Source organism: Eubalaena glacialis, chromosome 15 (genome assembly GCF_028564815.1).
Source record: "Eubalaena glacialis isolate mEubGla1 chromosome 15, mEubGla1.1.hap2.+ XY, whole genome shotgun sequence".
NCBI lineage: Eukaryota > Metazoa > Chordata > Mammalia > Artiodactyla > Balaenidae > Eubalaena > Eubalaena glacialis.
The window spans coordinates 90,473,309-90,500,572 of NC_083730.1; the positions used below are offsets into that span (position 1 = coordinate 90,473,309).

Consider the following 27,264-nt stretch of genomic DNA (forward strand, 5'->3'; position numbering starts at 1 on the left):
TTCGAGGTGCTTTTTATAATAAAATTATACCAAAAATACAGCAACAAACAGACAACAGTTTATTAGACAAAATGAGAACCCCCATGTCGCGTACAACACCACGACCAGAGTCGGTGACTGCGGACAGCTCCGGTTCACAATGAACACTCCCCACCGTCTCCAATCACACCAGTGCTGTTCAGAAGAGGGGTTTCCTTCCACCCACCGTGGTGGGTCTTTAGTCTCGACGGTACCAGAATGAAACTGTACGCAAGGACTGACCAGGCAAGGTTTAAAACACGCGTTAGGCTGCTCTGCAGGTCGAGACGGAACACACGGTCTTAAATAGTTTTTAATGAAACATCACGCTCTTAAGGAGAGAGCAACAAGAAAGCAATGGCGACGGTTTAAGCGCTCAGCGTTACGTGAAGCGGCAGACGAACACAGCCACCGGCGGCCTGTGCCGAGGACCTGCACGGGCAAGACCTGTGGCTCAGGAGACAAACCATCAACGGGACTCTTCTGTAAAACCTCGGCAGCACCTGACCACACACTTCTATTTCTTAACAAACCCTCCCCTTCCTCAACACAAACAGATGTTTATTCATCAGAGGAGAAGAAAGCGAGAGCGTGTCCTGTGGGAAGGAGAGGACGAGGTCTGTTTGACACACCGGGAGGCCAACCAGCGCAGGCGTCGTCTCCCGAGACTTTGCGCCGCGGCAGCAGGTGTCTGTCAGAGGGCAAACCAGCTGCAGGGTGACCAGGGGCCTTTAGCAGGGCTCCACCACAGGAAGGCACTTACCTAGGCCGCCGGGGGGAAAAGAAGGAACCAACCCCGGCACCATGCAAGTTTTAGGGAAGTCAGCCGTTTGCTCTCCGAGCCCCCAGAGCACCTTCCCACGGATCTATCCGGCCATCTGTCCGTCCAACAGACCTGACGGGGGTGCAGGAGCATCAGGTCCTCCTGCTGGCGGGCGTGCCGTTTGCTCTCGACCGCTGCAGGTCGTATTTCACGGAAACAATAAGGAAGAGCAGGAGGGTAGCTCCTTGAATAGCAGCCAGAAGAAAAAAGTAATAGTTCAAATAGCAGCCGTTGATGTTGCCTAAAGAAAAGAAAAGAAAAAGAAGCACGGAAGCTGCACTTAGAGAGAGAGTTTAAAAGATTTTATGTATTTAACTTGGTTCCTACGAAGGTCAGGGTGACTTTTAACTGTGGTCATTAAAAAAGAAAAAAAAGAAAGAGAGAAAAGAATCCTACCCCTAATTCAAAATACACAAGTGCTTTGTTTCCAAAGCCACTGAGAAGTCAGCTGTGTCTCAACACGGGCTCCGGGCTGGGGCCTCCTGCTCCCCACGTGAGGAGGAGCCCCCCACGGTCTCCACGCCAGATCCTGCAGCGGACGGCCCTCCTCGCCTGGGTCTACAGTCTGCACACGCGCCAAGACCGCGCGCGCATCGGGCCAGGACGCAGCCTGGACGTCACGTCAGGTGTGAGTGCTGGACTCCCGTGTCGTCACCTGACCTCAAACAAAGCACCGTCACAGGCCGGGACAGACGGCTGGACGCACACTCCACGCGCCAGGGGGAGGCACAGCTTGGTTTTCACATTTCTCCTTAAAAACTTCAGGCTGCAGGCTGAGACACAGGCGCCCGCTTTCACCCTCAGAGCTGACACACTGAATGGCCGACTCTGCCCCGAGCACCACGCGAGGCGTGCTACGTGCGAGGCTCTGCTCGGTGCCCGACCAGTGCCGAGGCGGCGGAGGTTAGGGGCGCGGACCGCGGACCTCCACCAGGGAGGCTCAGACCCCGGCGTCTGGGTCTCGGGGCCCAGGTTCCCCGCCTGTCAAATGTGGAAACGGCACCCGGGCCACGCGGCCGCCTCCCCCTCACGGGCCCCGTTAGGAGCCCCAGTCCACACGTAGGTCCGGGGCCACCAGGGCTGTAAACCTGCCGTCTGTCCCCTGAGACGCGGCCGCGCAGCATGGAGACGCAGGGCTGTGTGTCGGGGACACCAGAGCCGCACACAGCGCGCCGCCCCGGCTCCCAACAGACAGCCGTCGCCACCGCCCTGGAACGGTGGACCGCTGACGCCGCTGGTCGGACACACTGCCGAACAGAGGAGCAGAGAGGGGCGTTTCGTCAGCAGCGCCTCTAGAGGACGCTGGCGTCTTAGGAAGAAAGCGGCTGTGCTCTCTGACCGGCTTCAAAAGCATCTCCCACTGGCTTATTTAAGACGCCAGACTTCCTTTCCTCTGAAGGTCTCTGTCAAGCTGGGTTATTCTGGAGCTTCCTTTTTCTACCTGAATGTATACTCATTAAAATCAGATGTTTAACACTGCTTGTATTTAACAGAACTAATGAACAGATATAATACACACGTTTGTATAATAAGCACTCGCATGTTTTGAAGAATTCTCACTCCTTCAGGCTGTAGAAGACAACGATTTCACATGTCCACTGCTTCGGGGAGAGACCCAGTAAGACGGGAATTTCCACCTGACTGTGCTGTTTATTCAGCAGCGGCCACAGAGCTGCAGCAGCGGTTTGGTGCTCGTTGCAAGCGGGCTCCACCCTGGTCACAGAGACCCCGGTCCACCCCGGACCCTGGTTTGCAGACGCCAGCGCTGCAGTGCTGGTTGGTGGCAACGCAGCAAGGCTGTCGTCACACCACCAATCACGCCGTTCTAAGTGCCAGCTCTGAAACATCCATCTCCCCAAACTAAAGAGTCATTTACAGCTTGCAAAGCTCAAAGCTGGCAGGCCGAGCAAACTGTACACTGTGTTTTCCCTGCAGGGCCGGTCGCAGTCTGGCGTCAGGAAGGGTATTCAGAACTGGGTCCACCACCTAGAAGTGATCACCCTGTACTTTCTTGGGCCTCTTCACAGACAGAAGGTAACTGCATATAAAGACGGTAAATTTTGGGTGTTTCATATTTGATTAAACAGACTCCTGGGCCCCAATAAATAAGCTTCATGTGTCCCCCAAACATATGTACAAGAACATTCCCAGCTGCTTTATTTGTGACAGCCTCAAACTGGAGACCCCACGAACACCGACATGCAGCAGAACAGATAAGTGAATTCTGACTTATTCGTACGACGGATACTCCGCAGAAATAACAAAGAACCATTCACTGGGATGACCCTGGGAACTCAGTGCTGAGTGAAAGGCCACGGCCACGGCCGCGGCAGAGGACGAGAGAGGCCACAGGACTCAGCAGGGCCGACGTCAGAACAGAGTTCATCTTGTCGGGGGCCGGGGGCTGAACTCAGGAAGGACAGAAGGGACCCTTCCACGCCCTGCATTCTGATCTGGATGAAAGGCACACCAAGCTGTGCACTTGAGACCGGTGCCCTTCACAGTACGGATGTGACCCCCCCATCTAAATAACAATAATAATGAGGACAAGCAGGCCTGGGGAGGACAGGGAGAGCGGAAAACAACGAGGTGAGAATCTGGGGACGCTTCCTTCAGACGTGGTCCTGGAACCTGGCAGGAAGTTATCCACGTGTCAGTCAGGAAACGCTGAGCCAGCCCCACTGCCGCCTGAGCCCTAATGCAGGCAGGACCTGCCGAAGGGCAGAGCGGGGAGAGCCCAGGACACAGAGAAGCCGTGAAATGTGGGATCACACCTGCTGCTCCTACAGAAACAAGGACTGGGGGGCGGGCGGGGGGAGGAGGTGTCACCTGTCCCAGTCTCTCTGCAAACCACCGCCATGACAGCCACCTGCCCCTAACCGAGCGGGAGCCGACCTGCCACGTCCTCTCACATCACTGGACACGGGGCTCCGGGCAGAAGAGACTGAGGGAAAACAAGGGGAGACTACCTTGCACCCGTGTACAGGGCAGCCGACCCAGGACACACGACAAGGCGCTTCTCTCTCGTGAAAATAACACAACAAACAGAATCCAGGTCCCACATCTGTCCACGTGTGCCACGCGCGTCAATACTGGACATAAACCTCACCATGAAAAGTTTTAAAATTACCTGTCAGAAGTAAAGGATGAATGACAGGTAAACTACCAGCTATTAAATTAGTAATGGCTGGGGGGGGGGGGATGGATTAAATCACTGGAAAGCAATGAGAATGACAAAAACCAATCGATCCTTTAAGATACACGTGAGAGTAAAAAAACAGAATCTATATCTTAAGAACTACCGAGGTGTGGTCCCTATAACAAGTCTTTCTTTGAAGGAGGTCTGTCACACGTACAAAACAGATTACGTGACAGCAAGAGCGCAGGAGAACTCCCAGAACCCTGTGTAACTGGACTTACCCTCCGAGGGGCAGGAGAAATGGGCACAGACCCTCCTCAGCACAGCCAGGAGGGCCTGCCCCGTACACCACTGGCTCTCACAGCCGCACCAGCTGGACACATCACCAATGGAGCCCGGGGGCGGCAGGGGCTCCGGTTCTGGAAGTTGCATCAGGGGTCTCTGGGCCGAAACGCCCCCCTCAAGACGGGAATTTTAACTGAATCATGGGAGGACTTTTGGAATTCTGCAATTTCTGGAGAACAGCCTCTAAGCTTTCACCAGATTTTCAAGGGGATTTAGAACCTACAAGTGGCTCAGTACCCAGGGGGCACTGAGCACAGAGAAGCCGCAAAATCTGGGATCACACCTGCTGCTCCTTCTACAGGGGACGGCAAATGCCACATGCCTACACAAGGAAAAGCAATATGGTGGTTTTTACTGGTAAAACACACAAAGAAGAAACACACCTCCATCTCCTGGGTCTGTTTAAAGGCTATCATAAATACGGAAACAGCAAAGCTTTCACCTCTCGGGAGTGATTTTGCTCAAATGCCACCTACTGGTATTAGCTGTAAAATCCCATTATGATTGACAGTGAGTAATACTTGTTTTTAACAAGGCAACTTATTATCTCTTTTTTTTTTTTTAACAGCAGGAAATGAAAAGGTACCATCAGGAAAAGAAAAAAAATACGAAAATAAGATACTGGGTTGGCCAAAAAGTTCGTTAGGTTAGTGAATACGTTGTTCAATAAAGTTCTTCATGAAAATGAAAAACGTGGCTTTACTTAAAACCGAACAAACTTTCTGGCCAACCCGATAAATGAAGGGAAGTTTGTGATACAGATTTTATTTGCCTCATAATAAAATAAAACTAGCGCTGGACCTGAAGGTGGGAGGGTCAGTCTACTCATCACCGACGCGCCGAGAAAGCACCAGCCACACGGCTGCTGCCGGAGACCGACCTGGGGCAGGAGAGGCCCACCCGTGCCCAGGAGACCACCAGGGACGTGGGTAAACGAGGGGAGGCGGGCGGTCTGACGGGGCGCAGGGGGCAGGCCGGGGGCGCTGCTCACTGCCAACGACGGGGAGGGGGGCCGCGAGGGGGGCCTCACCGAAGTCCGTGTGGCTGCTCATCCACCCGATGGCCTTGAGGGACACCAGTGCCAACAGTCCTGAGCCCACGAAGGACCCGACGCCGGAGAAGAAGAAGAACAAGCCCATGATGGCGCTCTGCATGGACTTGGGGGCGGCCGAGTACGCAAATTCCAGGCCTGGGGAAGAAAAGGAGGGCGTTTTGGGAGAGGAGCAGGGCGCCCGTGCCGCTGCCCTTGGACCCCCGGGCTCTGGGGCACGGCTCTGAGACCGCACCCGGGCTGGCTGCTCGCCTCCTGCAGTCACAGCCCCTAGAGACTCCGGGAGGTGGCCAGTCACCTCCCGCCCTCACCCCTGAAGGCAGCATTTGACTTGTCAGCTCTTGGAATTTCTCGTTCCTCATGGAAAGAAAGAGCTTGAAGAAGCAAAATTTGCCTACATTCTTAACTAATGGGAGTTTGCGCACAAAGTACTTACACTAAAATGGGGAAATCTACTCAGGAATTCTATCTGACAGGCACGGTATTTTAGAACAGTGTCAGCAGGTGCATCTATAAACCGAATCACCGCTGTAATAAGCAGACATGGAGATTTGCACTGTGCCCTAAAGAAAGGGCCACCCCGTGCGACTTATTCCCTCCACAAGTTCATCAGCCAGCCCGCGTGAGCTCCGCAGGAGGCAGGAGAGGTGAAAACCGCCGCCCTCCCAGCCCCACCGCTCTGGGTGTCACTCATTTTCTCCTTCCCTCGCTCCCAGCAGCTGGGAACGGGCCTGCACAGGATTTACGTGTCCACATGTCACCACGTGATCTCACCAATAGAGAAGAGAGGCCTGTGAGAACAGGTTTTAAAAACTAGGTTTGCTTCCTTATAAATCTGAACGAAGACACTGAGAGCCAGGCAGCGAGGGACCCCCGAGGCCCGGCCGTGGCGGCAGGACAGCAGGGCTCGGTTATTAGCAAGTGCCAGGCAGCCCCTACGGGGGGGTCTTCCTTCTTCTATCCTCTCTCCTGCGGACCCTCTACGGTAGGTGAACTTCACGTTGATGTCTTGGGGATCCTTTTATACCAAGAAAGGAGAGCCTCAGCCGTAGCACTGCTCTTTCCCCACCAGTTCACATTCTGCACCACAGCTGCCCACCAGCACCCACCGAGCACTGTGCTGTTTCTGTCTCGACGCAGCCTGACAAAGAAGGAAACGGCACGGGCTTCACCGCGCTGCGACAGGATCGGTCGCGGACGCCCCAACAGGAAGGAAGCCTCACCTGCGATGCTCGCGAATACTTCACTGACGCCAATCAGCAAGTACTGAGGGACCTGCCACCAGACTGGCAAATCCGCAGCGTAGTAAACGACGTTTCCAATGGTCTGGTTAACGGTCTTCTCCTTCACGAGGTCCAGCCGTTTGCTTTCCAAAATTCCTACAGTTCATAAGTAGGTTATGAGCATTTATTCATTAACATTTGCAATTAAACTAAAAAACTAGATGCTTGGTACAAGGTGTCTGTTGATGATTCTGAGAAACACATGAAAGGATAATGCCCAATGACATAGCTTCCCCCAGAACCCCCCGACCTCAGGAGTCTCCCTACTTTCAGCTTCCAAGGAAGGTTACTAAAAAACAGTGGTCACATAATCCATACTTCATGGGGACGCGCTGCAGTGCCTCATAAAACCAGTGTTCAACATGGTTAACGCAATCCTCACATCTCTGGATTGCTCACCTAAACGCCTTTTATTTCTTTTAAAAGGAGGAGCAGGGGAAAGCTAAACAGTCCTGCAATAAAAAGATTAATCATGCTATTTACTTATCAGAAGGTAATACATTTGGAGATGCTTTTCCCTTCAAGAGAAGGGATTTAAGCTGATTCACTGATGGTCATCACTATTACAACTACCACTACTACTACTAATGCCAGTTTCCTTGTGTAGACGGGCTTAACCTTATCAGCAAACTACAGTCGTCCCCCCTTATCTCTGGGGGATACCTTCAAAACCCCCAGGGGATGCCTGAAACCCAGGACAGTTCCACATCCTACATGTACTATGTTTTTTCCTACACACACATACCTCTGATAAAGTTTAATTTATAAATCAGGCACAGTAAGAGATAAACAACAGTAACTAATAATAAAATAGAACAATTATAACAATATACTGTAATAAAAGTTACGTGAAGGTGGTCTCCCCTCTCTCTAAATATCTCATTGTACTGCAGGTATTTTGGGACCACCGTTGACCGTGGGGTCACTGAAACCACGGAAAGCAAAACCAGGGGTAAGGGGGGACGACTGTAGCCCGGACTTCTCGAACCACCCTCTGCCCTCAGCAGCACCAAGACCTCATTGGATCATCGGTCATCTGTCTCGCGGGGCAGAAAGACATGGGAAAATAAGCAAGATCAGAAACAGCGACTCTCCACAAAACAAAAGATAAGCAGATCAAAATAAAGCTTAAAACAACAACGTGTAGGACCAATTTCTTAAGGTAAAGATGTCGCTAGGTTTTGTTTTTAAAGGGTTCTAATTGCAAATGAAATAACGGGCCATAATATCTAATGTATATGTAAAAATATACGTATTTAAAACCGTATGAGGAAGGACAGGAGTTTGGGTAGAGGACCACACGGAATGTATTAAAAATACTCCTTTTAAAACCTGAGCATGAGAAAGGACCAGGGTATGACTGACTGGATGAAAGACAAACTCTGGAATCTGCAGCCCACAACACATCTCAAATGAAATGTCCAAACAAAGGGCCAAGGGAAAGAGAGACCTCCCAGAGGTGAGTCGACCTTCACACCCATCCTGCGACGGAGAAACACAGAGCGGGCCCAGGCGTGCAGAGCGGTCACGGCAGAGCGCTTGCTGCTCTGGAAAGGGGCGCGTGCGGCTCGGCCCAGCGGTTCTCAGGACGCTGGTGGGTGGCATCAAGGGCCCTGTCCACAGCGACAGCTCTGCTCCCTGGCAGGGCAGCGGGCAGCACCAAGGGGGCCGTGGCGCCAGCCCGGCTGGAGTGCCTTCAACGCACAGGATAAAGCACTGTGGGCTTCCTCTGCGTGGGCCGAGCTCCAGCCAGCCGGGGCCGCTGCCCTGAGACCGGAAGATCACTGCACTGTGCCGGCCACCGACCCTCTAGCTGGAAGGGCTCCGTCCAATCCAAGAGCAGAGGGGGAAGCACCCACTCAGCCTGTTTTAGGGGACTAGATACTGAAGCTGGAGAAGTCTCTTGTCCTCCACAGGAAAGGCAAGAGAGGCTTAAGACAGTGCGAGTGTGTGTGTGTGTGTGTGTGTCTCTGTGCGTGTGTGTGTCTCTGTGTGCGTGTGTGTGCGCGCGCGTGTGCGTCTGTGCATGTGCGTGCGTGTGTGTCTGTGTGTGTGTATGTGCGTGTCTGCGTGTGTGTCTGTGTGTGTGCATGTGTGTGTGTGTGTGTCTGTGCGTGTGCGCATGTGTGCATGTGTGTGTCTCTGTGTATGCGTGCGTGCGTGCGTGCGCGTGTTGGGGCAGTACCGGTGGGGACGATACACGGATCTAGTACTTCTGCAAGGCCTGGCAGAGAACGGAAGTAAACTGTCGGACGGGATCTGCTCTGCGCTCTTATTAGTTAGGAAAGCACGACTCCGTGAGGACTGGGGGTGAACAAGTAACGGAAACGAAGGGGCGCTGGCAAGGGGGACACAAATAACGAGGGTCGAGCCCCAAGAGGCAAGAGCGTGAGAAATCACTGAAGCTCCTCTCTGGTGGGCCGGCCGGCCGGACAGCGCAGAGAACAGAGACCGAGGGAGAGCGCGAGCCCTCCAGACAACGCAGGGGCTGCGCAGCCGGGAGAGAGGCCGGCGGAGCTCCTGACGGACGGGACCAGGAGCATGGGCACAGACCAACATAAGGGCAGATGCTGGGAGAGCCGGCAGAGCCATCGACAGGCCAAATTCTTCAGTTAAAGACACGACTCACATCACGTCAAGATGAAAGAAAACCCAACGCTGCGGGCGAGGCAAGAACTGAAGCGTAAAGCAGCAGAGGTCTGCGTGAGGGAGAGGCCGAGCAGAGCCACCGAGAAGGGAGGCGTGCCAACCGCAGCGCGCGGGCATCAGGAGACCACGCCGAAGGTCAGGCGCACGGCCCTGCGCCCGGGCACCGCCTCGTCCACGCTCCCCGCGAGCCCGGGAGAAGCAAGCCGGAGCCGGCAGCCGGGCAGAGACAGGGGCGCCGGGTCTCAGCGACCGTCGGGGTGTGAGCTGGGCTTCCGCCGGGCCTGAGGGTCCCCGGGTGCGCCTCCCGCCACAGCGCTACTGCCCGAGGACGGCGCGTGCCCTCCCGAGGGACGACGCAAGCCACAGACCTTCGTGAGCGAAACGCCGTCATCTGCTAGGAATGCAGCGAGGCTCCGAGACACACGAGCCCTCCAGGTCCTCACCAGAGCAAGCAGGTGGAAAGGTGAGGCTCTGCCGGGCAACTGGTTGCGTCGGAGACCCAAGGGCAGACCCAGGTCCCGAACTTTATGGACACTTAACACCTGTGCCCTCGCGGGGCTCCGTTCTAACGGGCCTGCGCTGCCGCGTTCACCAGACCCCGCCCAGACCGCAGCATCCCCTGCACACAGGCCATCGCCATGATCCCAGGCCCCTGGCAGCACTGGACTTCAGGGCTCCTGCTACAAGGGATCCGACCCACTCAGCTGACGGTAGGACAACCTGCGAGCCATCCTATGCAGCACCCCACGAGCGTTTCTAGAAAGTAACACTGGTCAAAATGGATGCCTTGAAGTCCACGGTACAGAATTATAAAGCCAGGATCTTTCCCAACTCAATTAAAGCTTTTACATTAACAAAAGGATAAACAAAAGCATATTATGAAATGAAAAAACGTCTCTAAAATTACTCTTGGATCAAACAGAAAATAAAAACCATAGTTTCAATATTCGCAGGAAGAAAAAACACACTACAACAAATCAAAGCGCAAGAGACCTTGGTAAAGCAACAGTAACAGGCCAATTCATGCCATTATGTGGTTTTTACTGTTAAGCAAGAAAGAACAAATAGATGTGAAGAATTAAACTCAAGAAATGAGAAAAAAAAAAAACCCACAAAACAAACCAAAGGTAATAGAAATTAATATCTTAAATTCTTCACTTAGAAAACATAAAAACAATCAAATGATAAATTCAAGACAGACGTCTAAGGAAAAATTATAAAATACAGTCTTGGCAAGCCTAATAAAAAAAGAGCACATAAAAAAGGGAAACTAGAAACGAGGAAGGAAACACAACACATTTATTTAAAACACTATTTTTATCTCCACTCTAACAATTTTTCTAAAACTCAATAAATGATTTACTAGGGACATTAAAAAAATAAAAAGCTTAAATGATTCAAGAAAAAACAAGATCTGTACAAAACTGAGAAAAAGGTAAAAGTTATATTTCCTTTCAGAGAGGATGTACTCATATGATTTTCTAGGCAAAGACTTCAAACTTCCGGGGAGCAAACAGATAATTCTCATCCTGTTAAAATACTCCCTGCCTTCAGAAGTAGGGAGTTTGGACTTCCCTAGTGGCACAGTGGTTAAGAATCCACCTGCCAATGCAGGGGAACACTGGTTCGAGCCCTGGTCGGGGAAGATCCCACATGCCACGGAACAACTAAGCCCGTGCACCACAACTACTGAGCCTGCGCTGTAGAGTCCGTGAGCCACAACCACCGAGCCCACGTGCCACAACTACTGAGCCTGTGCTCTAGAGCCCGTGAGCCACAACTACTGAAGCCCACGCACCTAGAGCCCACGAGCTGCACCTAGAGCCCACGAACCACAACTACTGAGCCCAAGTGCCACAACTACTGAAGCCCGTGCGCCTAAAGCCTGTGCTCCGCAACAAGAGAAGCCACCGCAATGAGAAGCCCGTGCACCGCAATGAAGAATAGCCCCCACTCGTTGCAACTACAGAAAGCCCACGCACAGCAACAAAGACCCAGCACAGCCAAAAGTCAATAAATAATAAATTTATTCTTTAACAAAAGAAAAGAGATAGGGAGTTTACCAACACCTTTTATGAAGCTGTATAACCCTGACACCAAACCGGACTGACGTTGGTTAGACAGAGACGCACAGCCGCTCCATAAAAGCAGGTTACTGAGCAGACTGGAACTAGCAGATCCCAATCAGGCCTTTCCACAAACGGGGTGTATTTTAGAAATTCAGGAACAGTTAAATACCAGATATTAAAATAAATAAAAAACATGAGCAGCCAAAGGCAGGGAGGTGGGGTGGAGTAAGGAGGGCATGTGATCCTCCTGAAAACCAAACTAAGATATTTGAGAGAAACTCAACATTCATTTCTGCCAAAAATACAAACTTGAAATAAAGCTTAGATATTTAACATCGTCAGGAGTCCGTATGCAGACCAAGAGGTGAGAGTGAACTTTCCACGGTGAGGAGCTGAGGTGCTCTGAGCGAAGTCAGGGACACAGGGGGGCGTCCATCACCACCAGCAGCCTTAGACAAGGCCGGGCCGCCCTGCCAAACAAGGAGAGACACGGGGAGGCGTGGCAGGAAGGCAGGAAAACAGGACCCCCCCCCCCCCCGCCCCGGCGGTCCAGGGCTTAGAACTCGACGCTCTCACTGCCCAGGCCCGGGTTCAATCCCTGGTCGGGGAACTAAAGCCCCACAAGCCACGCGGTGCGGCCTGAATAAACAAATAAATAAATACCTTCTTTTTATAAAGAAGGCAGGAAAAGAAACTATGTTAATTTCAAGATGAGAGACCATCTGAAAATAATTCACTGAAACTCAGAATTTTAAAAAATCTCCTAGGTGAGAAACCAAAATACATAGAAGCAGTTAGGAATAAACCTAATATAAAATGCATAGAACCTAAATGAAGAAGCATATAAGACTTCACAAGATGTCATAAACAAAATTAAAGGGAAAATGAAAAAAGTGGGAAAAACATATTTGTAAAATGAGATAAAATTCTGAGTAGTGACAATCTACACTCTATTACAAGAAAAACCCACTAGAAAACTGTTCACAACACACGAACTGTACACAGAATAGAATGTCTGACACATTTTGGGAAAGCCTTAAGATCACTCATAGTACACATTAAAGATATACAATGCTGTAACCCTTCAGATAAGAGAAGATTAACAGAACACAATAATCAGTGTGACAAGGGCACGGTGAGATCAGACTCGCATCGGCACGCGGCTCTGGCCCTTTCATACGAGATGGGCACACGTGTGCGGACGTGTCAAGGTGTACACACAGCACTGCTTCAAGTAGGGCAGACTGGAATCAACCCTCACGTTTAATAAGAGGACTGGTTTTAAAAACTGATAGTACGGCCCCAAATGGAATATGATGTCGTTGTCAAAAACCATAATTTAAATTTGTAATTGACTTGGAAAAATGGTATGTATTATATATAGTATACAAAAATAGCTCATAAACTGTGAATAGTTTGTTCCATTTCTGTTGTTTAAAAAAGAACAATTTAGCTGTAATACAGTATTCTAGGAAGATATAAACACAGGTGTAGGCGTCATCACTGGATGGTGGGATTAGGGGTGAATTTAGGTCTCCTCGCACATTTATCTATGTATTTTTAACGACCGTGGATTGACTCTGTGATAACAGTTTTTAAAACAGTGCTGTAGACCAGTGGTTCCGAACTCCTTCCTAATGAAAGCTATGACCCAGAAAAAGGCACTCAGATGATTCTGTCTCCATTCCAGGCTGCTCTCCATGCCCTGAAGCCCGGGCACGGACTCCTGCCTAAAAACCGCTGTGGTAATAGGGCATCCATGGCACAGCCGAGTGGAAGAGCAGACCGTGAGGCACACGGATGGGTACCGCCAGCCTGGGATGACGGAAGGTAACTCTGTCATGTACACACATCAAACAAGGATGCAGTGATTACGCTTCCAGGGATTCGAGAAGTAAAGCAATTCCACTGCAGTGATTACTGTAACAGTGAAAACTAGAATCCTAAACACCCAACAACAAAGGATTGCTCGTGAATGTTTGACACGGAAGGATATTTTAGGTTTGTTTGGTTTTTTTTTAAAGCAGGTGACAAAGGAAGTATAAACACACACACACATCACATCATACATAATTCTTCCCATGCACTTGCAGAATGGTGGTAGAGGATTTCCTTGGGTGGTGGAATTATGAGTGCTTAAATCTGTGTGTATGTGACAGAGAGAGAGAGAGAGACAGAGACAGAGAGAGAGAGAGAGAGAGAGAGAGAGAGAGAGAAAGAAGGAAAAGGAGGAGGAGGGAAATGAGGGGAGATGGCTCATCTGTATTTGGGGGATTTTTCTACCCCCCTAATAGTAACAAGCATAGCTTTTATTATACTTTTATGGTTTCCTTACACTTAGTTTTCCTTAATCAGGCTCAAATCTGCTTACACATCAGGATCTCATTTTCGCAAAAACACAGAAGGTGTGTGTGTATGTATGCAGAGACACACAAACGGGATTAGACAGATACACACCATCCCAGGAATGAGCATCCCTGGGGAAATTACAGTTGATTTTTATTTTCTCCTTTATGTTTCTAAGGTTTCCTTTTCTCCAGTGAGCATCTATGATGTTAGTAAATTAAGAACACACACAATTTTTAAGGGGAAAGGAAATCTGACAAATTAACACACTTCTTTTTTTCTCAAGCAGACTAGAAGAAACCCCTTAGACATGCCTGATTCTCATCTAAGAAAATCTGAAGAAAGAATTATTACCGGCAGGGATGGTACTAAACGGAAGATCCTGATTTATTATGGGTGAATGTAGTAAGTTAAAAGGCAAAATAGTCTCTTTTCTATTAAAACTTTGGTTTGCTGTAATGATTTCAGGTCTCTATTCAAAGGTCATTAATGTTCAGTTAAATAACATTCACTGGAGCTGGAAATGAAACGGCACGAAACACCAGTTACTGCTTACACTAAATTTAATAAATTGTGCTCAAGTCCAGTTGCCAGGTATTTAAACTCTTTAAACCAGTGACCATTAAGCTCCTTCCCAACATCTGGCCACTCAGCAAAGAGAGCCTCTTTAGGACACCAGCCTCAGCGGTGTTTTCCGCGCGTAAATGATCAATTCAGATGCTGAAGTTCAGAGCGGTCCTGGTCACACGGTGCAGGGCACCTGCCTCTCCTCAGGCGCCCGTGGCCACCTGACCGCAGCCCGACCTGCTGAGCAGGAAGTCAACTGCCGGCACGGCCCGCGCTTTTAAGACAGCACTGCCTGCCCCGCTGGACAACAGTCACCCATCTGCTGTCGCTTCCCAGGTAAACAGGCAAAGAAACCACCGGGAAGCCCCCGGGGTTCTCAGGGCAGCCCGGAGAAGCTATCCAGCCATAAATGAAACTGGAAGACGAGACGGTATTAGAGGAACCAAAGCCGGAGTCCGCTAGAAAATGCCTGGGGAACCGGCAACCCCCCCTTTCCCACAGGGAGAGGACAAGGACTCCTTTCCAAGGGGTGCGACTGGCTGGTCGGGGCACGGAGAGGGGGCTCCCCGGCCCAGGAAGAAGCCGGGCCCACGGCAGGCACTCAGGGCACCACCCCGGCACAGCGGCTCTGCCCATCACCGATGCTGCGGCACGAGACCTGCAATCAGAGCCCCGCTGTAATCCAGCTCTCGTTTGCTCTGGCTTTTACTTCCCCATGTGCACAGGACTGGACGAGAAACGAAATCACACAGCAGAAACTGCATTCAGACACGCCCTCCCTTTAACTACCTATTTGATTAAGAAAGAACAAAACTGTCCCCTAAGATGTCCCAGTGTCTGCAATCTAGGAGTCTTAAGCCTAGGGACTCATTTCTTCAAATCCACTGAGTACTGTATCAGTAGCTAGGACTATACTGAGTGCTACGTTCGCCCTGGCGAGAGTGGACGGAGGCTGCTGTGAAGCGCTGTCGGAGAACATTAAATTCCATCTCAGCCGTGCTTACCATTATATCCCTTATAACAGAGATGATATATAGGTGATTCAGGAATATCAGCTTTGCTTGTCTTGTTATATAACTAAGCTATTTCACGGTTCAATCATTTTCAAACATTAATGAAGGAAGAGCTCCAAAGCAAGGGAAGAAAGTCAGCAACACCTCAGTTTTATCAGCACACGATATGTCAGCTTATACTTCAGAATCTAAGAATTATGCAAACAGAATGGAGCCCCCAAAAGGTGCTGGAATACTCAGGCATTAGTTCTTAACCTGTTTCCTTTTTTCTGGGGGATGGAGGCTGGTTACAAACCTGTATTTGATTTAAAAACAAAACAAAAAAACCTTTCTCTCCAGGAAGATGCACGTGAAATTTTACATAAAAGTGCAAAGGGTTCAGGGCATATGGAGCTGATTAATGGACCTGACGTCAAGAAGCACAGCTCTGAGGATTATTTAACACTTTAATTTATGAAATTTCATCTACCCAGCAGTTAACAGTCGTCTGAAATCTAAGTCACTAGGAGACAACGAGCCGCCTTTGATTCAACCCACAAGTCGCTTTCCAGAGCGTTTCACCGGTTACAGTTCTAAAAACAAAACAACAGACAAACCCTTAGGAAAAACACCTTACGCTTCATAAATGAAAAGCTGGAAAATGAACACCACGCAGGTTTAGAATAACCCGTACGTGTTCTCTTTTGAAGTGCACACACGTCCTGAGCGCCACGCGGCGTGGGGCCACCTTCCGCATCACCCACAACCAGAACCGGAAACGGCTTCTCACCTGCTGCGAAGGCCGAACACATCACGAAGAACATGCCCACCGCGATCCTTTTCAAGGACGATGGCAGCAGCCCGTTTCTTCTCAAGATGGGATCCACCAGTTTATCTTTCAAGGGAATTAACAGGAGGATGAGCACGGCATCGAACATGGTCAGCCAGGCTGCCGGAAACTGCGAGCGGGAAACACAGGAGACACCTGCTTATTTTCCTGCAGCGTCGGCAGTCACTCGTGTGACAACTAACAGCTAAACGGGAAAAGCTTATTTCAAGAATAGTTCATTCGTACAACGTATAACCTCCTAGGAAAAGAGTCCGTCTCAAGACACTGGTACTGAGAAAAGGCTTCCATTTCTAAAGGGAGTTGCATTTGTTCTTCTGTGCTTTCTCGGGGGAAAGGAGAATCAGGTGAAATATTAACGTCAGGACTCAACTTAATCTAGCAAAGGATATAACCAATGGGAAACAGTCTCAGAAATAAGTAAAAATTCCATTTTAATAGGAATGCTTTTAGTTCAAGCTAACTGCTGTCGTTACAAAGTATCTACCATTGGTAGAAGGAAGCCATTTGTCACGTAAACCCCCAAAGACAATTTTCAGATCATTTCAACTGTTCTCACCGTATGAGGATTGGTTGTAATACTGGAAATTTCTGGAATCTTCAAATGAAGACTTTGTAAAACATACGTCGTCTGCATCTGGGTGTAAAAAGCAGCTGTCATTACATGAGCACGGCTGTCACTCACTCACGGCGTGCGCCCTCCCCCAGACTACACTGTGCTGAGACTTGCAACGCTCAGGTTTGAAAATATGGGTCAATTACTTGGTCACCATAAAAGTCGTCTGGAGATGAACTTTGAAAAAGGAGTAACCATTATCCCAATGAGAAACCATATTAAAAGGCGGGGTCTGGAAAAACAGAAGCATCCCCATTCTTAGCTTCGTTTTAAGGTTTTCAAAACATTTCAATCAGCAAAAATGAGTCCGTAACTAAAAACAAGAGTCCAAGATCCTGAAGACTCATGACAAAGAAAGCCAGGAACCCTGCGCACTTCGGTGATGGCCAAAACAAGTGCCGGGGTAGTGTTCACGGGGAGATAAGAGGAAATTAAACCTGAATGTCACCACTCACTTGAAAATACACTGTCCAGTAAGGTATCAAAGCCAAGAAAACGGGGACAATCTTGACAAGAGCTTTCACATCTTCCACTTTATCTTCCGGGAATGGCCCTCCATGAGACATCTTACATGAATCAAACAGACTGTGTTTAGAAGATTGCTGAAAGACTCCAATGCCTTCACTTTGGGAAATAAAATGAAGGAATTAGTTTTCTTTCACCCCCAGAAATCAATTATTTGGTAACAAATTAAGTTTGGAGGTAGGAAACCAGCTTGCTGTGCTGAATTTGCTTAAACTCCATTCTGTTACCTACTAACCGTCCCCACCCAATACAGCTACCTAGATTATTCCTCAACACTGGGACACATGGACACAGCTGGCAGGACGTCCTAGCCAGAGTGAGACTGTGGCCACCATCCTTTTCTTGAGACTAGGAGATACGGTAGGATCGCTCCTCACCGTCTGAAAGGTGGCTGACCTCAGCCCCAGCGTTGTCACACTGGCCACCAGCCCCACTGTGTTGAGGAAGGCCCGCAGTTTCATCCGAAGCTGATGACAACTACCTCGGCTGCATCACTGGGTGAGCATTTGAAAAATTACTGTGCCGGACTGTTTGGATTTTAAATTAGGTCATTTATCACACATCAAGACTTGACGACCACACCGACTTTGTTACAAGCCCGAGCTGCTTTACTGTTACACCAGTGTGACTGGGAGGGAGGCTCGCAGGGAAGCCACCAGCTCTTCGGCGACGGAAGAGCCGAGAGGGGAAGGGGCGACGCTCCTGGCGATGACGATAACGTGACGATGTGACCTTCCACAAAAGTGCCCTCATCAGCTAGCTACCGTTAACCGGGCTCTCACTAGCTTACTGAGGCCTCGCACTGACCCTATGAGAGGGGACCTTTCCCACCGCACGAGAAGGAAAAGACGGCTTTACAAGGTCATTAACCTGCCCAAGGTCGTACAGCCCTAACCTGTGCATAAGGAGAGCACAGCTGGAGAATTCTCTAGACCATCAACTTTTCTGCAAGCTGGTCCTTTTCTAAGACTTCAAAAGCCAACCTAAAGGGAAAACAGATTCCTAAGTCCAAATTGACTTCACCACGCCATGTGTCCATGAAAACCCAAGTGTCCACAAAGCAATGGTGTTCTCTCGCAGAACTCTCTACCAGGTACCACCCACACAGACGCACTGAAAATTTAACGATATGTTTTGCTAATGGCATTCAATCTGTAGCCTAAACATCTAGGATCTGAAACCTTGCTTCTGCCTAATTAAAATGAGGCCCCGGTAAAGCACTACTGCTTGCTGCTGAGGCAATGAGGCTTCAACCGTGAAAAATTCTTTAGTGTGGTCCCAGCAGCTGCAGTTCTGAGTTATGGGTCTGAATGCCACGCCGACCCACTAGAATTCCAGGGCACTGGGACGGTTAGATGTGCCGGAATTCCGCACGGGGACAGCTGAAGCAACTAGAGACGTTTAGCCTGGAGCGAAGGGGCGGGGCCACAGAGCTGCTTTGGTACAGCTTCAAGTCTACCACGTGGGAGGAACGTCAGACAGCTGTTATGGTTCCAAGGACATAAATTAGACACACGCAGACAAGCCATGAGGAGGCAGACAGACGCAGGGTCGGCCTGCAGAAAGAAGGTTCCTGCAGAATGTCAACCTCTGGCTCAGGGACTGAGCGCCCATCTCAACACCTGCCTTGATCAAAATATTCCGAGAGGCTCAACTCCAAAGGGTCCTGGGGACCTTTCTGGGGGGATGGACATACTCTGTATCCTGACTGCATTCTGGTTACATGATGGAATCTGTCACAATTCCCAGAACTGTACAGGTAAAAGGGACGTATTTTACTCCATGTAACTTATACATCAAAAAGTAACAACAAAAAAATTCTGAGGTCTCTTTTTGAGCTAAGTTCTGGACTTTTCTTCATTAATCTGCATCTAGGGTGAGTGACCTTCCGCCACAGTTTGCCCAGGACTCCCCGGGACCCGGGACTTTGCGCTTTAAGACCTCAGGTCGTGGGCAAACAGTGCTAAAACCGGGAAGTCCCCTGCAAAGGGGATGATGGAGTCACCCTACCTGCATCTCAGTTCTGCTCTCCTGCCCTTCTCAAAGAGCAGCTGCAGTGACCCCTGGGGGACGGGCCACGCTGACCCGCGCAGCAGCTTCCTGCTTAAGGAGCACAGACAGGCAGCGACCAAGTAAGCGACTGCTTGGTTTCTCACCCAAAGGAATGCATCGAGTAGTACACTGGCTCTTCGATGCCCTCGGCAAGGTTCTGCCTTTATCACCATACACGACTACGTCGTCGGGAGCCTCCATCTTACATCAGCAGTGAGAGGAGGGTCAACGTGCAGGTTAGAAATGAAAAGCACGAGCCCAGGAGGGAAGCCGCTGGTCTGTCTTTAAGATGGAGACAGAAGTACCTCACACCCGCCTCCTGGAGCTGGTGTGAGACATTTCAACCTCAGCCCCGTGTCCCCCTCCACGGTGAGCACAGGACAGACAAAAGCCAGCACTTTATTTATGACGGTTGGTAAGTCACGTGGAAAACTGAGCCTGTGATGAGAATAAAGTGCTCACCCACTAGGACTGCGTTCCCTGATTCGCTTTTGGGGGCAGCACGAATACACCAGGATCCTGAACACGTCAGTGAAGGCGCTGCCATCGGGCGGCTTGGTGATGAAGAAGGTCTGGCCGCAGAGGAAGACCACGAAAGCCACTCCGATGCAGACAGCGGGGATGATGTAGCCGGTGACAAAGCTCACGTTCTGCTGAATGTAGGCAATGCCCCCCAGAGAAACGATTGCTCCCAGATTAATGCTCCAATAAAACCAATTAAAAAATCTTCTCGTGGCTTCTGGACCGCGATCTTTAACCTAAAATAACCGGGAGGAAAGAGACTTAAAAACGTGTGATCATCCTCAAGGATGAAAAACATATACGATGTTTTCAAATATTACTATATCTTTATATCAATTACTGTTGTCATCACAGCCTTTAAGAAATGCAGCACATGGGAATTCCCTGGCGGTCCAGTGGTTAGGACTCTGCACTTTCGCTGCCCGGGCCCAGGTTCGACCCCTGTTTGGGGAACTAAGATGCAGCCAAAAAAACCAGAAATGCAGCCAATCAATCAAAATGGTGTTTACAGATACAACTGAGGGTCCCCTGACCAAAAAAATGTATCTTACGCTTTTAATTACTACAGATTCTGGGTAGTGTTTATCTTAACTATACTTAAATCCAACAAATCCTAGAGAGTTTCTCCAAGTGTCTCCCATGGACCACCTGCTTTGGAAACGCCTGGCATGCTCCTTAAAAATACAGACTCACAGGACCCACGTTCCAGGACTACCCACTCACCATCTCTGGGGTTGGGGCCCAGGAATCTGCATTTTAAACAACTTTCCAGAGGACTTCTACTCACAGCCATATAGCTCCACGCCTTGATAAATCTGGAACAAGGGGAAAATTACAGACAAACTAAAACCGCATGCTATTTTTAGACCAGGAAGCCTCTCACCGGAATCAGGAGAAGTTCTGATAAGGACAGAGATCCCTGGAAGGCGCAAAAATCACTGATTTCCTGAACGCAGACAAACACAAGCACCAGGTAACACAAGCAAGTTCTAGGCGCGCACTCTCCACAAGACCTGCCCAGCCGGAGCCTGTCCTGGTGGGGACAGTCCGTGTGGGGTGGGCACCCCGTGACGTCCCTCCCTGAGGATGGCTTCTCACATCTGCGTGGACACCACGGGAATGTGCTCTGCGCCAGCCAGAGTCATTCCTAGCCAGTTTCACCTCATAAAATGTTTAAACAAACTTTATTAGCTAGAGGCTGACGCTGGATCGTGTACAAAGACTGTCAGGTGTTGCTGTCTTGGGAACTTCTGTTGTCTCGTCCTTAAGTTACAGGTTACGAAAAGGCTGGACAATTCCTGGTCCAGTAACAGATGTGAATTCTGATCCACAGAGCAATCTCCTTTCCTAAGTGAGAGAGGAGGTTTTCAGTGGGGGCCTAAACAACCAGTTGTGACGCACAGACACCACCTTTTCAGCCCTCATGTTATGCAACATGACATTTTAACCTCTACTTTTTAAGATCAAAGTACAGGCATAAATATACAGTCAAAACCGCTTGTCCCTCCAAAAAAATTTAATCCAAAATGATTAAACATGGATATTGTGATAACAAATAATATGCTTGAAGTAATTATCTGGTAACCACCGTCTCAAACTGAAAATCTGAGTTTTAAATAAACCGCAGGAGGAGGAGGAGCTTAAACTTGACTCCCACCCATGTCAGAAGTGAACAGAGGTCCTAGACCAAATGCTGGCATGATTACTGAATAAATGATCTGTATGGAGGATGTCTTACATTTCTAAGACAGACAGCTCTCCATGAGAACACAACGCGTTTATTTTTTTATTGTTTTTGGCTGCGCCATGCAGCTTACAGGATCTTACTACCCTGACGAGGGATCGAACCCGGGCCCCCCGGCAGTGGAAGGGTGGAGTCCTAACCACTGGACCGCCAGGAAGTCCCCACAGTGCGTTTAAATGTCACTAAAATGGACTCAAATATTCATGCTATCCTGGAAACAGACCAGAGGGAAGAAAAAACTGTAAGCAGACACGGTTACAGAGAAAATGTAACTAAAGATATAAAAACAAGTCATTAGAGTGGAGGGCAAGCTTAAAAGGGGGCCAGTAAACATAATATCTAAAGTTAATGCAGGGGCTTCCCTGGTGGCGCAGTGGTTGAGAATCCGCCTGCCAATGCAGGGGACACGGGTTTGATCCCTGGTCCGGGAAGATCCCACATGCCGCGGAGCAACTAAGCCCGTGTGCCACAACTACTGAGCCCGTGCTCTAGAACCTACGAGCCACAACTACTGAGCCCGCGCGCCTAGAGCCCGTGCTCCACGACAAAAGAAGCCACCGCAATGAGAAGCCCGCGCACCGCAACGAAGAGTAGCCCCGGCTCGCCGCAGCTACAGGAAGCCTGCGCGCAGCAATGAAGACCCAACGCAGCCAAAAATAAATTAATTTTGTAAAAATTAAAAAAAAAAAAAGCAGACAATATACGTATTAACTGAACTTCATCTCGGCCCTTCCCAGTGTCTACAGTGGCACGGCACACATCCTGGTAAACTTGGCAGTCGACTTATTTGAAGTTCCAAGTGTAATTCACTAAAATTACTTCAGGAACCTAAGCCTATCACTAGACCCTAAATAACCACATAGCAGTGATTTTCTTATAGGAGCCTGCCGGCTCCTATAAACCGCAGGTCACATGCCTCCGTGCCCTGGACTGACACCCGCACTTCATGTGGGTCACATTACGTCACCATCCGTACACCTGCCTCCCGCCCTACCCGAGCAAGGGTAAACAGCACCATCACATGACCGGTCAAAAGACACCGCTGCGGTCAACTCAGAGAAGTGCAGCTACAGGAACAGGATCCTGGGGAGTGAGTCAGACAGTCGGCTGATTTGGAAAAATTCCTTTAAACACACAACAGCGCAACTTTTTTTTTCCCTCTAGAAAAAATGTATCTTTGCTCTCTTTGTCTGTAAAAAAGAGTTCTTTCAGTTCACTCTTTCAACTACAGGAGCCATCCATTTAGAATGACTGTGACCTTTGAGGAAGGTTAATCACTCGGGGGAAAAGACAGGGCTGACATGATTTACATCAGCATCACCCCTGGACTCTGTGGTGTACATCTTCGTTCAAAAGTCAGCTAAGGCCTCCTTCTCAGGGCTGCACAGCATGACCCCATTCATCTCTCACTCAGAGGCTTTCCTAGAGGCCCTGTATCGCAGACAAAGGCATCAGTGATAGAGAAGCATAAAGGTACCTTCAAAGCATTACTCAGCCATAAAAAAGAATGAAGTAGTGCCATTTGCAGCAATATGGATGGACCTAGAGATGATCATACTAAGCGAAGTCAGAGAAAAACAAATACCATGATATCACTTATATGTGGAATCTAAAATATGACACAAATGAACTTATTTCCAAAACAGACTCACAGACATAGAAAACAATCTTATGGTTACCAAAGGGGAGAGCTGGGGGAGGGATAAATTGGGAACTTGGGATTAACAGGTAACACACTACTATATATAAAATAACCAACAAGGTCCTACTGTGTAGCACAGGGAACTATATTCAATATCTTGTATAACCTATAAAGGAAGAGAATCTGAAAAAGAATGTATATAAATGTATAACTGAGTCACTCGGCTGTACACATGAAACTAACACAACACTGTAAATCAACTATACTTCAGTTAAAGAAAAGAAATCCTGGGAGTTCCCTGGTAGCCTAGTGGTTAGGATTCCCTGGTGGCCTAGTGGTTAGGATTCAGCGGTTTCACTGTCGTGGCCCAGGTTCAATCCCTGGTCTGGGAACTGAGATCCCGCAAGCCACGGCACCTCTGGGGGACGCCTCTCAAATCCCCTTCAAAGACCAGCCAGCACCTGGCACACAGCAAGCACCTTGGCTGAAGGGTACTAACGTTTTCCTTTTACATGTTTTTTTCACTGAGATACAATTCTCATAATAAAATATTCACCCTGTTGAAATGTACCACTCAGTGGTTTTCAGTCTATTCACAGATGTGCAACCATCACCTCTATCCAATTCCACATTTCTTGGCACACCAGCAAGAAACTTCCTTTTACAGTAGCTTCCGTTTCCCCTCTCCTGACTCCTGGCAACCACGCACCTCCTCGTCTTTATGGGTCTGTCTATTCTGGACATTTCACATAAATGGAATCATATAACATGCCGTGTTTTGTGCCTGGCATCTTTCAGTGGCATGATGTTTTCAAGGTTCATCCACGTTGAAGCAAGTACTTCATCCCTTTTTACTGCTGAAGGATATTTCACTGTATGGAGAGACCACACGTGCTTTATCCACCCATCAGTTGATGGACATCCCCTAAACTTTTTAGTAAAAAAAATTTCAGACATACAGAAAAGTTAAAAGAATAGTAAAGCATACACTTCTATAGCCTTCATTTACAGCCTTAGTTCTTTTTCTGTATATATATGAAATACTCTTATGGCTGAACCATTTAAAAATAAGTTACAGCATCATTATTTCACCCCAAAGATTTCATCATGAATCTTCTAAAAATAAGGCCATTCTTCTACATACCACAAACCATTATCACACCTAAGAAAATTAACACCAATGCAACTTTATCTAATATGTGGTCTATAATCAAGTTAGCACAATCGTCCCAATAAATGGCTTTTAGAGAAGCTGGGCTCCAATCACGAAGCACATGTTGTGTTTGACTGTCAAGTCTCTCTGATATCCTTAAATATAGAGTGGTTCTCCTTTTCCCATGGCAGTGTCAGGTTAGAGAAGACGAGGTCAGTTCTCTTGCAGAAGAGCACATTTCTTTTTAAGGTCCACATCTAATTACACATCAAAAGAACGCAAATTCTGTCGTGCCTTCTAGAGAACCTCTACAGAACCACTCATTCTTTTCAGGAATATTAATCCCTCGTCTATTATCTACTGGAGGGCGGGAATTTTTAAGTCAGACTTTCCGGGTTTAAACCCAGCTCCTCCACTCACCTGCTGTGGACCTGGGTAGGTCAGACCCCCCAAGCCTCCGTTTACTGTAAAACAGGGACAATTAGGGATATAAATTGTTGCGAGGTGTTAGATAAGATCGCATAGGAAGAGCACTCGGTACAGTAAGGGGCATAACCTGAACACTCAGGGCGCACTTTAGTCCTGTGGCCTCGTCTTTAAAGATGGGTAACTCCCAGTCCTGTGCCTTCGCGGTTGGCCCGTGAGCTGCTGGCACCCCCAAGGTCAAAGCCACCGTCACAGAATGCCCATCTCAGTTAAAGAACACATTAAGAAAAAAAAAAAAAAAAAAAAGGACACATTAAGAAATCAGACCTGCACCTAAACCCTGGCTTGACCACTCACTACCTAGAGGACAACAAAAGAAATAAATCTTTTTGCACCTCCATTTCCTCACTTAAAACATGGGTATAAGATTCACATGAGGTTCAAATGAGTTCAAGTATGGAAAGCACATTCCATGGTGCAGAGAAGGAAGTGAAGAATTCAGGACATTAGGCAACTATCATGTCCAACATCATTATAAGGCGTCGCCTTTCACAGGTGTGATTAAAGTTCAGATTCAGAGGCCAGGCTCTTGCACCCTGGCTCAGTCACGTACTAGCTCTGTATCATTGGGCAAATGATTTAACCTCTCAAGCCCCAGTTTCCTCATCTGTAAAATGGGCACGGTAACAGCAGAGGAGTCCTGTGAACTGACAGAGTACTCAGCACAGGGCCTGATGCACAGTAAGCCCTCCGTAAATGTTCGCAATCACATGGCTACTTAGCGCAAAAACCCAGGAGTTATCTTCCCTGTTGCTTGCATAAGATCCGCCAGCAATCCCGGCCCCTCTACCTCCATAACTTATCCTGAATCGACCACTTCACTCCATGTCCACTGCCCCCGTCCTAGTCCAAATCTCTAATCTCCCACCTGGCCAGCGAAACAGACTCCTGCCTGATCTGTCTGCCGTCAGCACTTCCCATACAACCTAGTCTCTATACCCGACGTCCGCAAACTTTTTCTGTGAAGGGGCAGGGTGTAAATAGCTTAAACTTTAAGTGACGTTCAGTCTGTCACAACTAGATTCTGCTACCGTATTGTGAAAGCAGCCACAGCATATGTGACCAGCAAGGTGCAGGGTTGTGTTCCAATAAAGCTTTATGCGTAGAAGCTGAAATTTGAGTTTCCTATCATCTTCATTTGCCACAAAAATATTCTTTTTACTTTTCTCCTATCGTTCAAAAACCTAAGTATCAGTCTTATTCTTAGCTTGTGGGCCCTCCAAAAACAGGAAGTAGACCAGATTTGGCTGTCAGGACACAGCTGCCAGGCCCACGCCCTACAGAGACTGAATTTTTTAGAAACATAAATCAGATCACATTACCCCCTGCTCAAACCCCAAAAAAGGCTCCCTACTGTATTCAAAACAGACCTCAAACTCTTTACAAAGCTCCTCATCACGAAGCACCTGCCTGCCACCCCTGGTCCCACTTCTTCTTTTGTTTGAAACATACTTGTCGCATAACCTTCCGTAAGTTTAACGCGTACAGCACGTGCAGACTTGGTACACTGATGTGTTCCGTACTGCAACACGACTGCCACGGTAGCTGTAGCGTCCCTCTCTTCTGGCCCCAGGGCCTTTGCACTTGCGGAGACCCAGTCCAAAAACTCCTCTGCTCTCCCCCAGGTCTCAACTCCTAAAGGCCCCTCCACGAACTCCTAAAGGCCCCCTCCTAAAGGAAGGAGACCCCTCGGTCTGCAGCCCCCGCGCGCCAGCGCCCACCCTGCGCGGTCCCCCGCGGTATTTGGGTTTCCCGGTCCGCGGGCGACCCCGCCCCCTCGGCCCGCACCTGCGCGGCCCTCACCTGGTCGGCGCCGAAGGGCGTGATGTTGGCCTTGACGGCGCCCACGCCCAGGCCCACGAGCGCGAGCGCGGACAGCGCTGCGGGCGCGCAGTAGCGGGCGGGCGCCTCGGCACACGGCGGCGCCGAGCAGTTGCGGACGCGCGTGGGGCGGGGGGCCCCGCAGAGCGCCGTGCGCGTGGCGGGCGCGGCCAGCAGCGGGAAGGCCAGCATGCCGAGCAGGTAGAGCGCCAGGCTGAGCAGGATGGCGCGCGCCCGGCCCAGCCGCGCGTCGGCGAGCCAGCCCCCGAACGGCGACACCAGGTAGGTGAGGCCCATGAAGAGCAGCAGCGCCTGGCTGGCCTGCGCGCCCTCCCAGCCGAACGCCGTGCCGTTGAGGAACAGCACCAGGTTGGCCGTGACGCCGTAGAAGGCGGCGCGCTCCAGCAGCTCCGTCAGCAGCACGGCCGCGCACGCCGCGCGCCGGCCCTCGAACGCCGCCCGCCGCGCGCCCAGCAGCGGCGTCCGCTCGTCGCCTGCGCCCGCCATGCGCCCCACCGCACGCCGGCCGCCCGCCCGCCCGGCCGGCAGCTCCGCTGCGCAGGGCTCAGCCCGG

The 27,264-nt window shown here is 49.6% G+C and overlaps 1 protein-coding gene across 2 annotated transcripts; it reads right to left on the reverse strand.

The window, feature by feature from the left end:
• SLC15A4 (solute carrier family 15 member 4) lies at positions 1-27,264 on the reverse strand. Of its 2 annotated transcripts, none has more exons than XM_061169537.1 (8): positions 26,673-27,260; positions 19,785-20,080; positions 17,201-17,369; positions 16,689-16,766; positions 16,073-16,241; positions 6,600-6,755; positions 5,356-5,514; positions 1-1,082 (listed from the first exon to the last, which is right to left on the reverse strand). In XM_061169537.1, exons 1-8 carry the CDS (start codon positions 27,195-27,197, stop codon positions 934-936), a joined length of 1,701 nt encoding a protein of 566 aa, XP_061025520.1. In that variant the 5' UTR covers positions 27,198-27,260; the 3' UTR covers positions 1-933. The 2 variants fall into 2 exon arrangements, with proteins under 2 accessions (XP_061025520.1, XP_061025521.1); XM_061169538.1 differs by lacking the exon at positions 1-1,082 and adding an exon at positions 1,116-3,785 and having other exon boundaries at positions 26,673-27,264.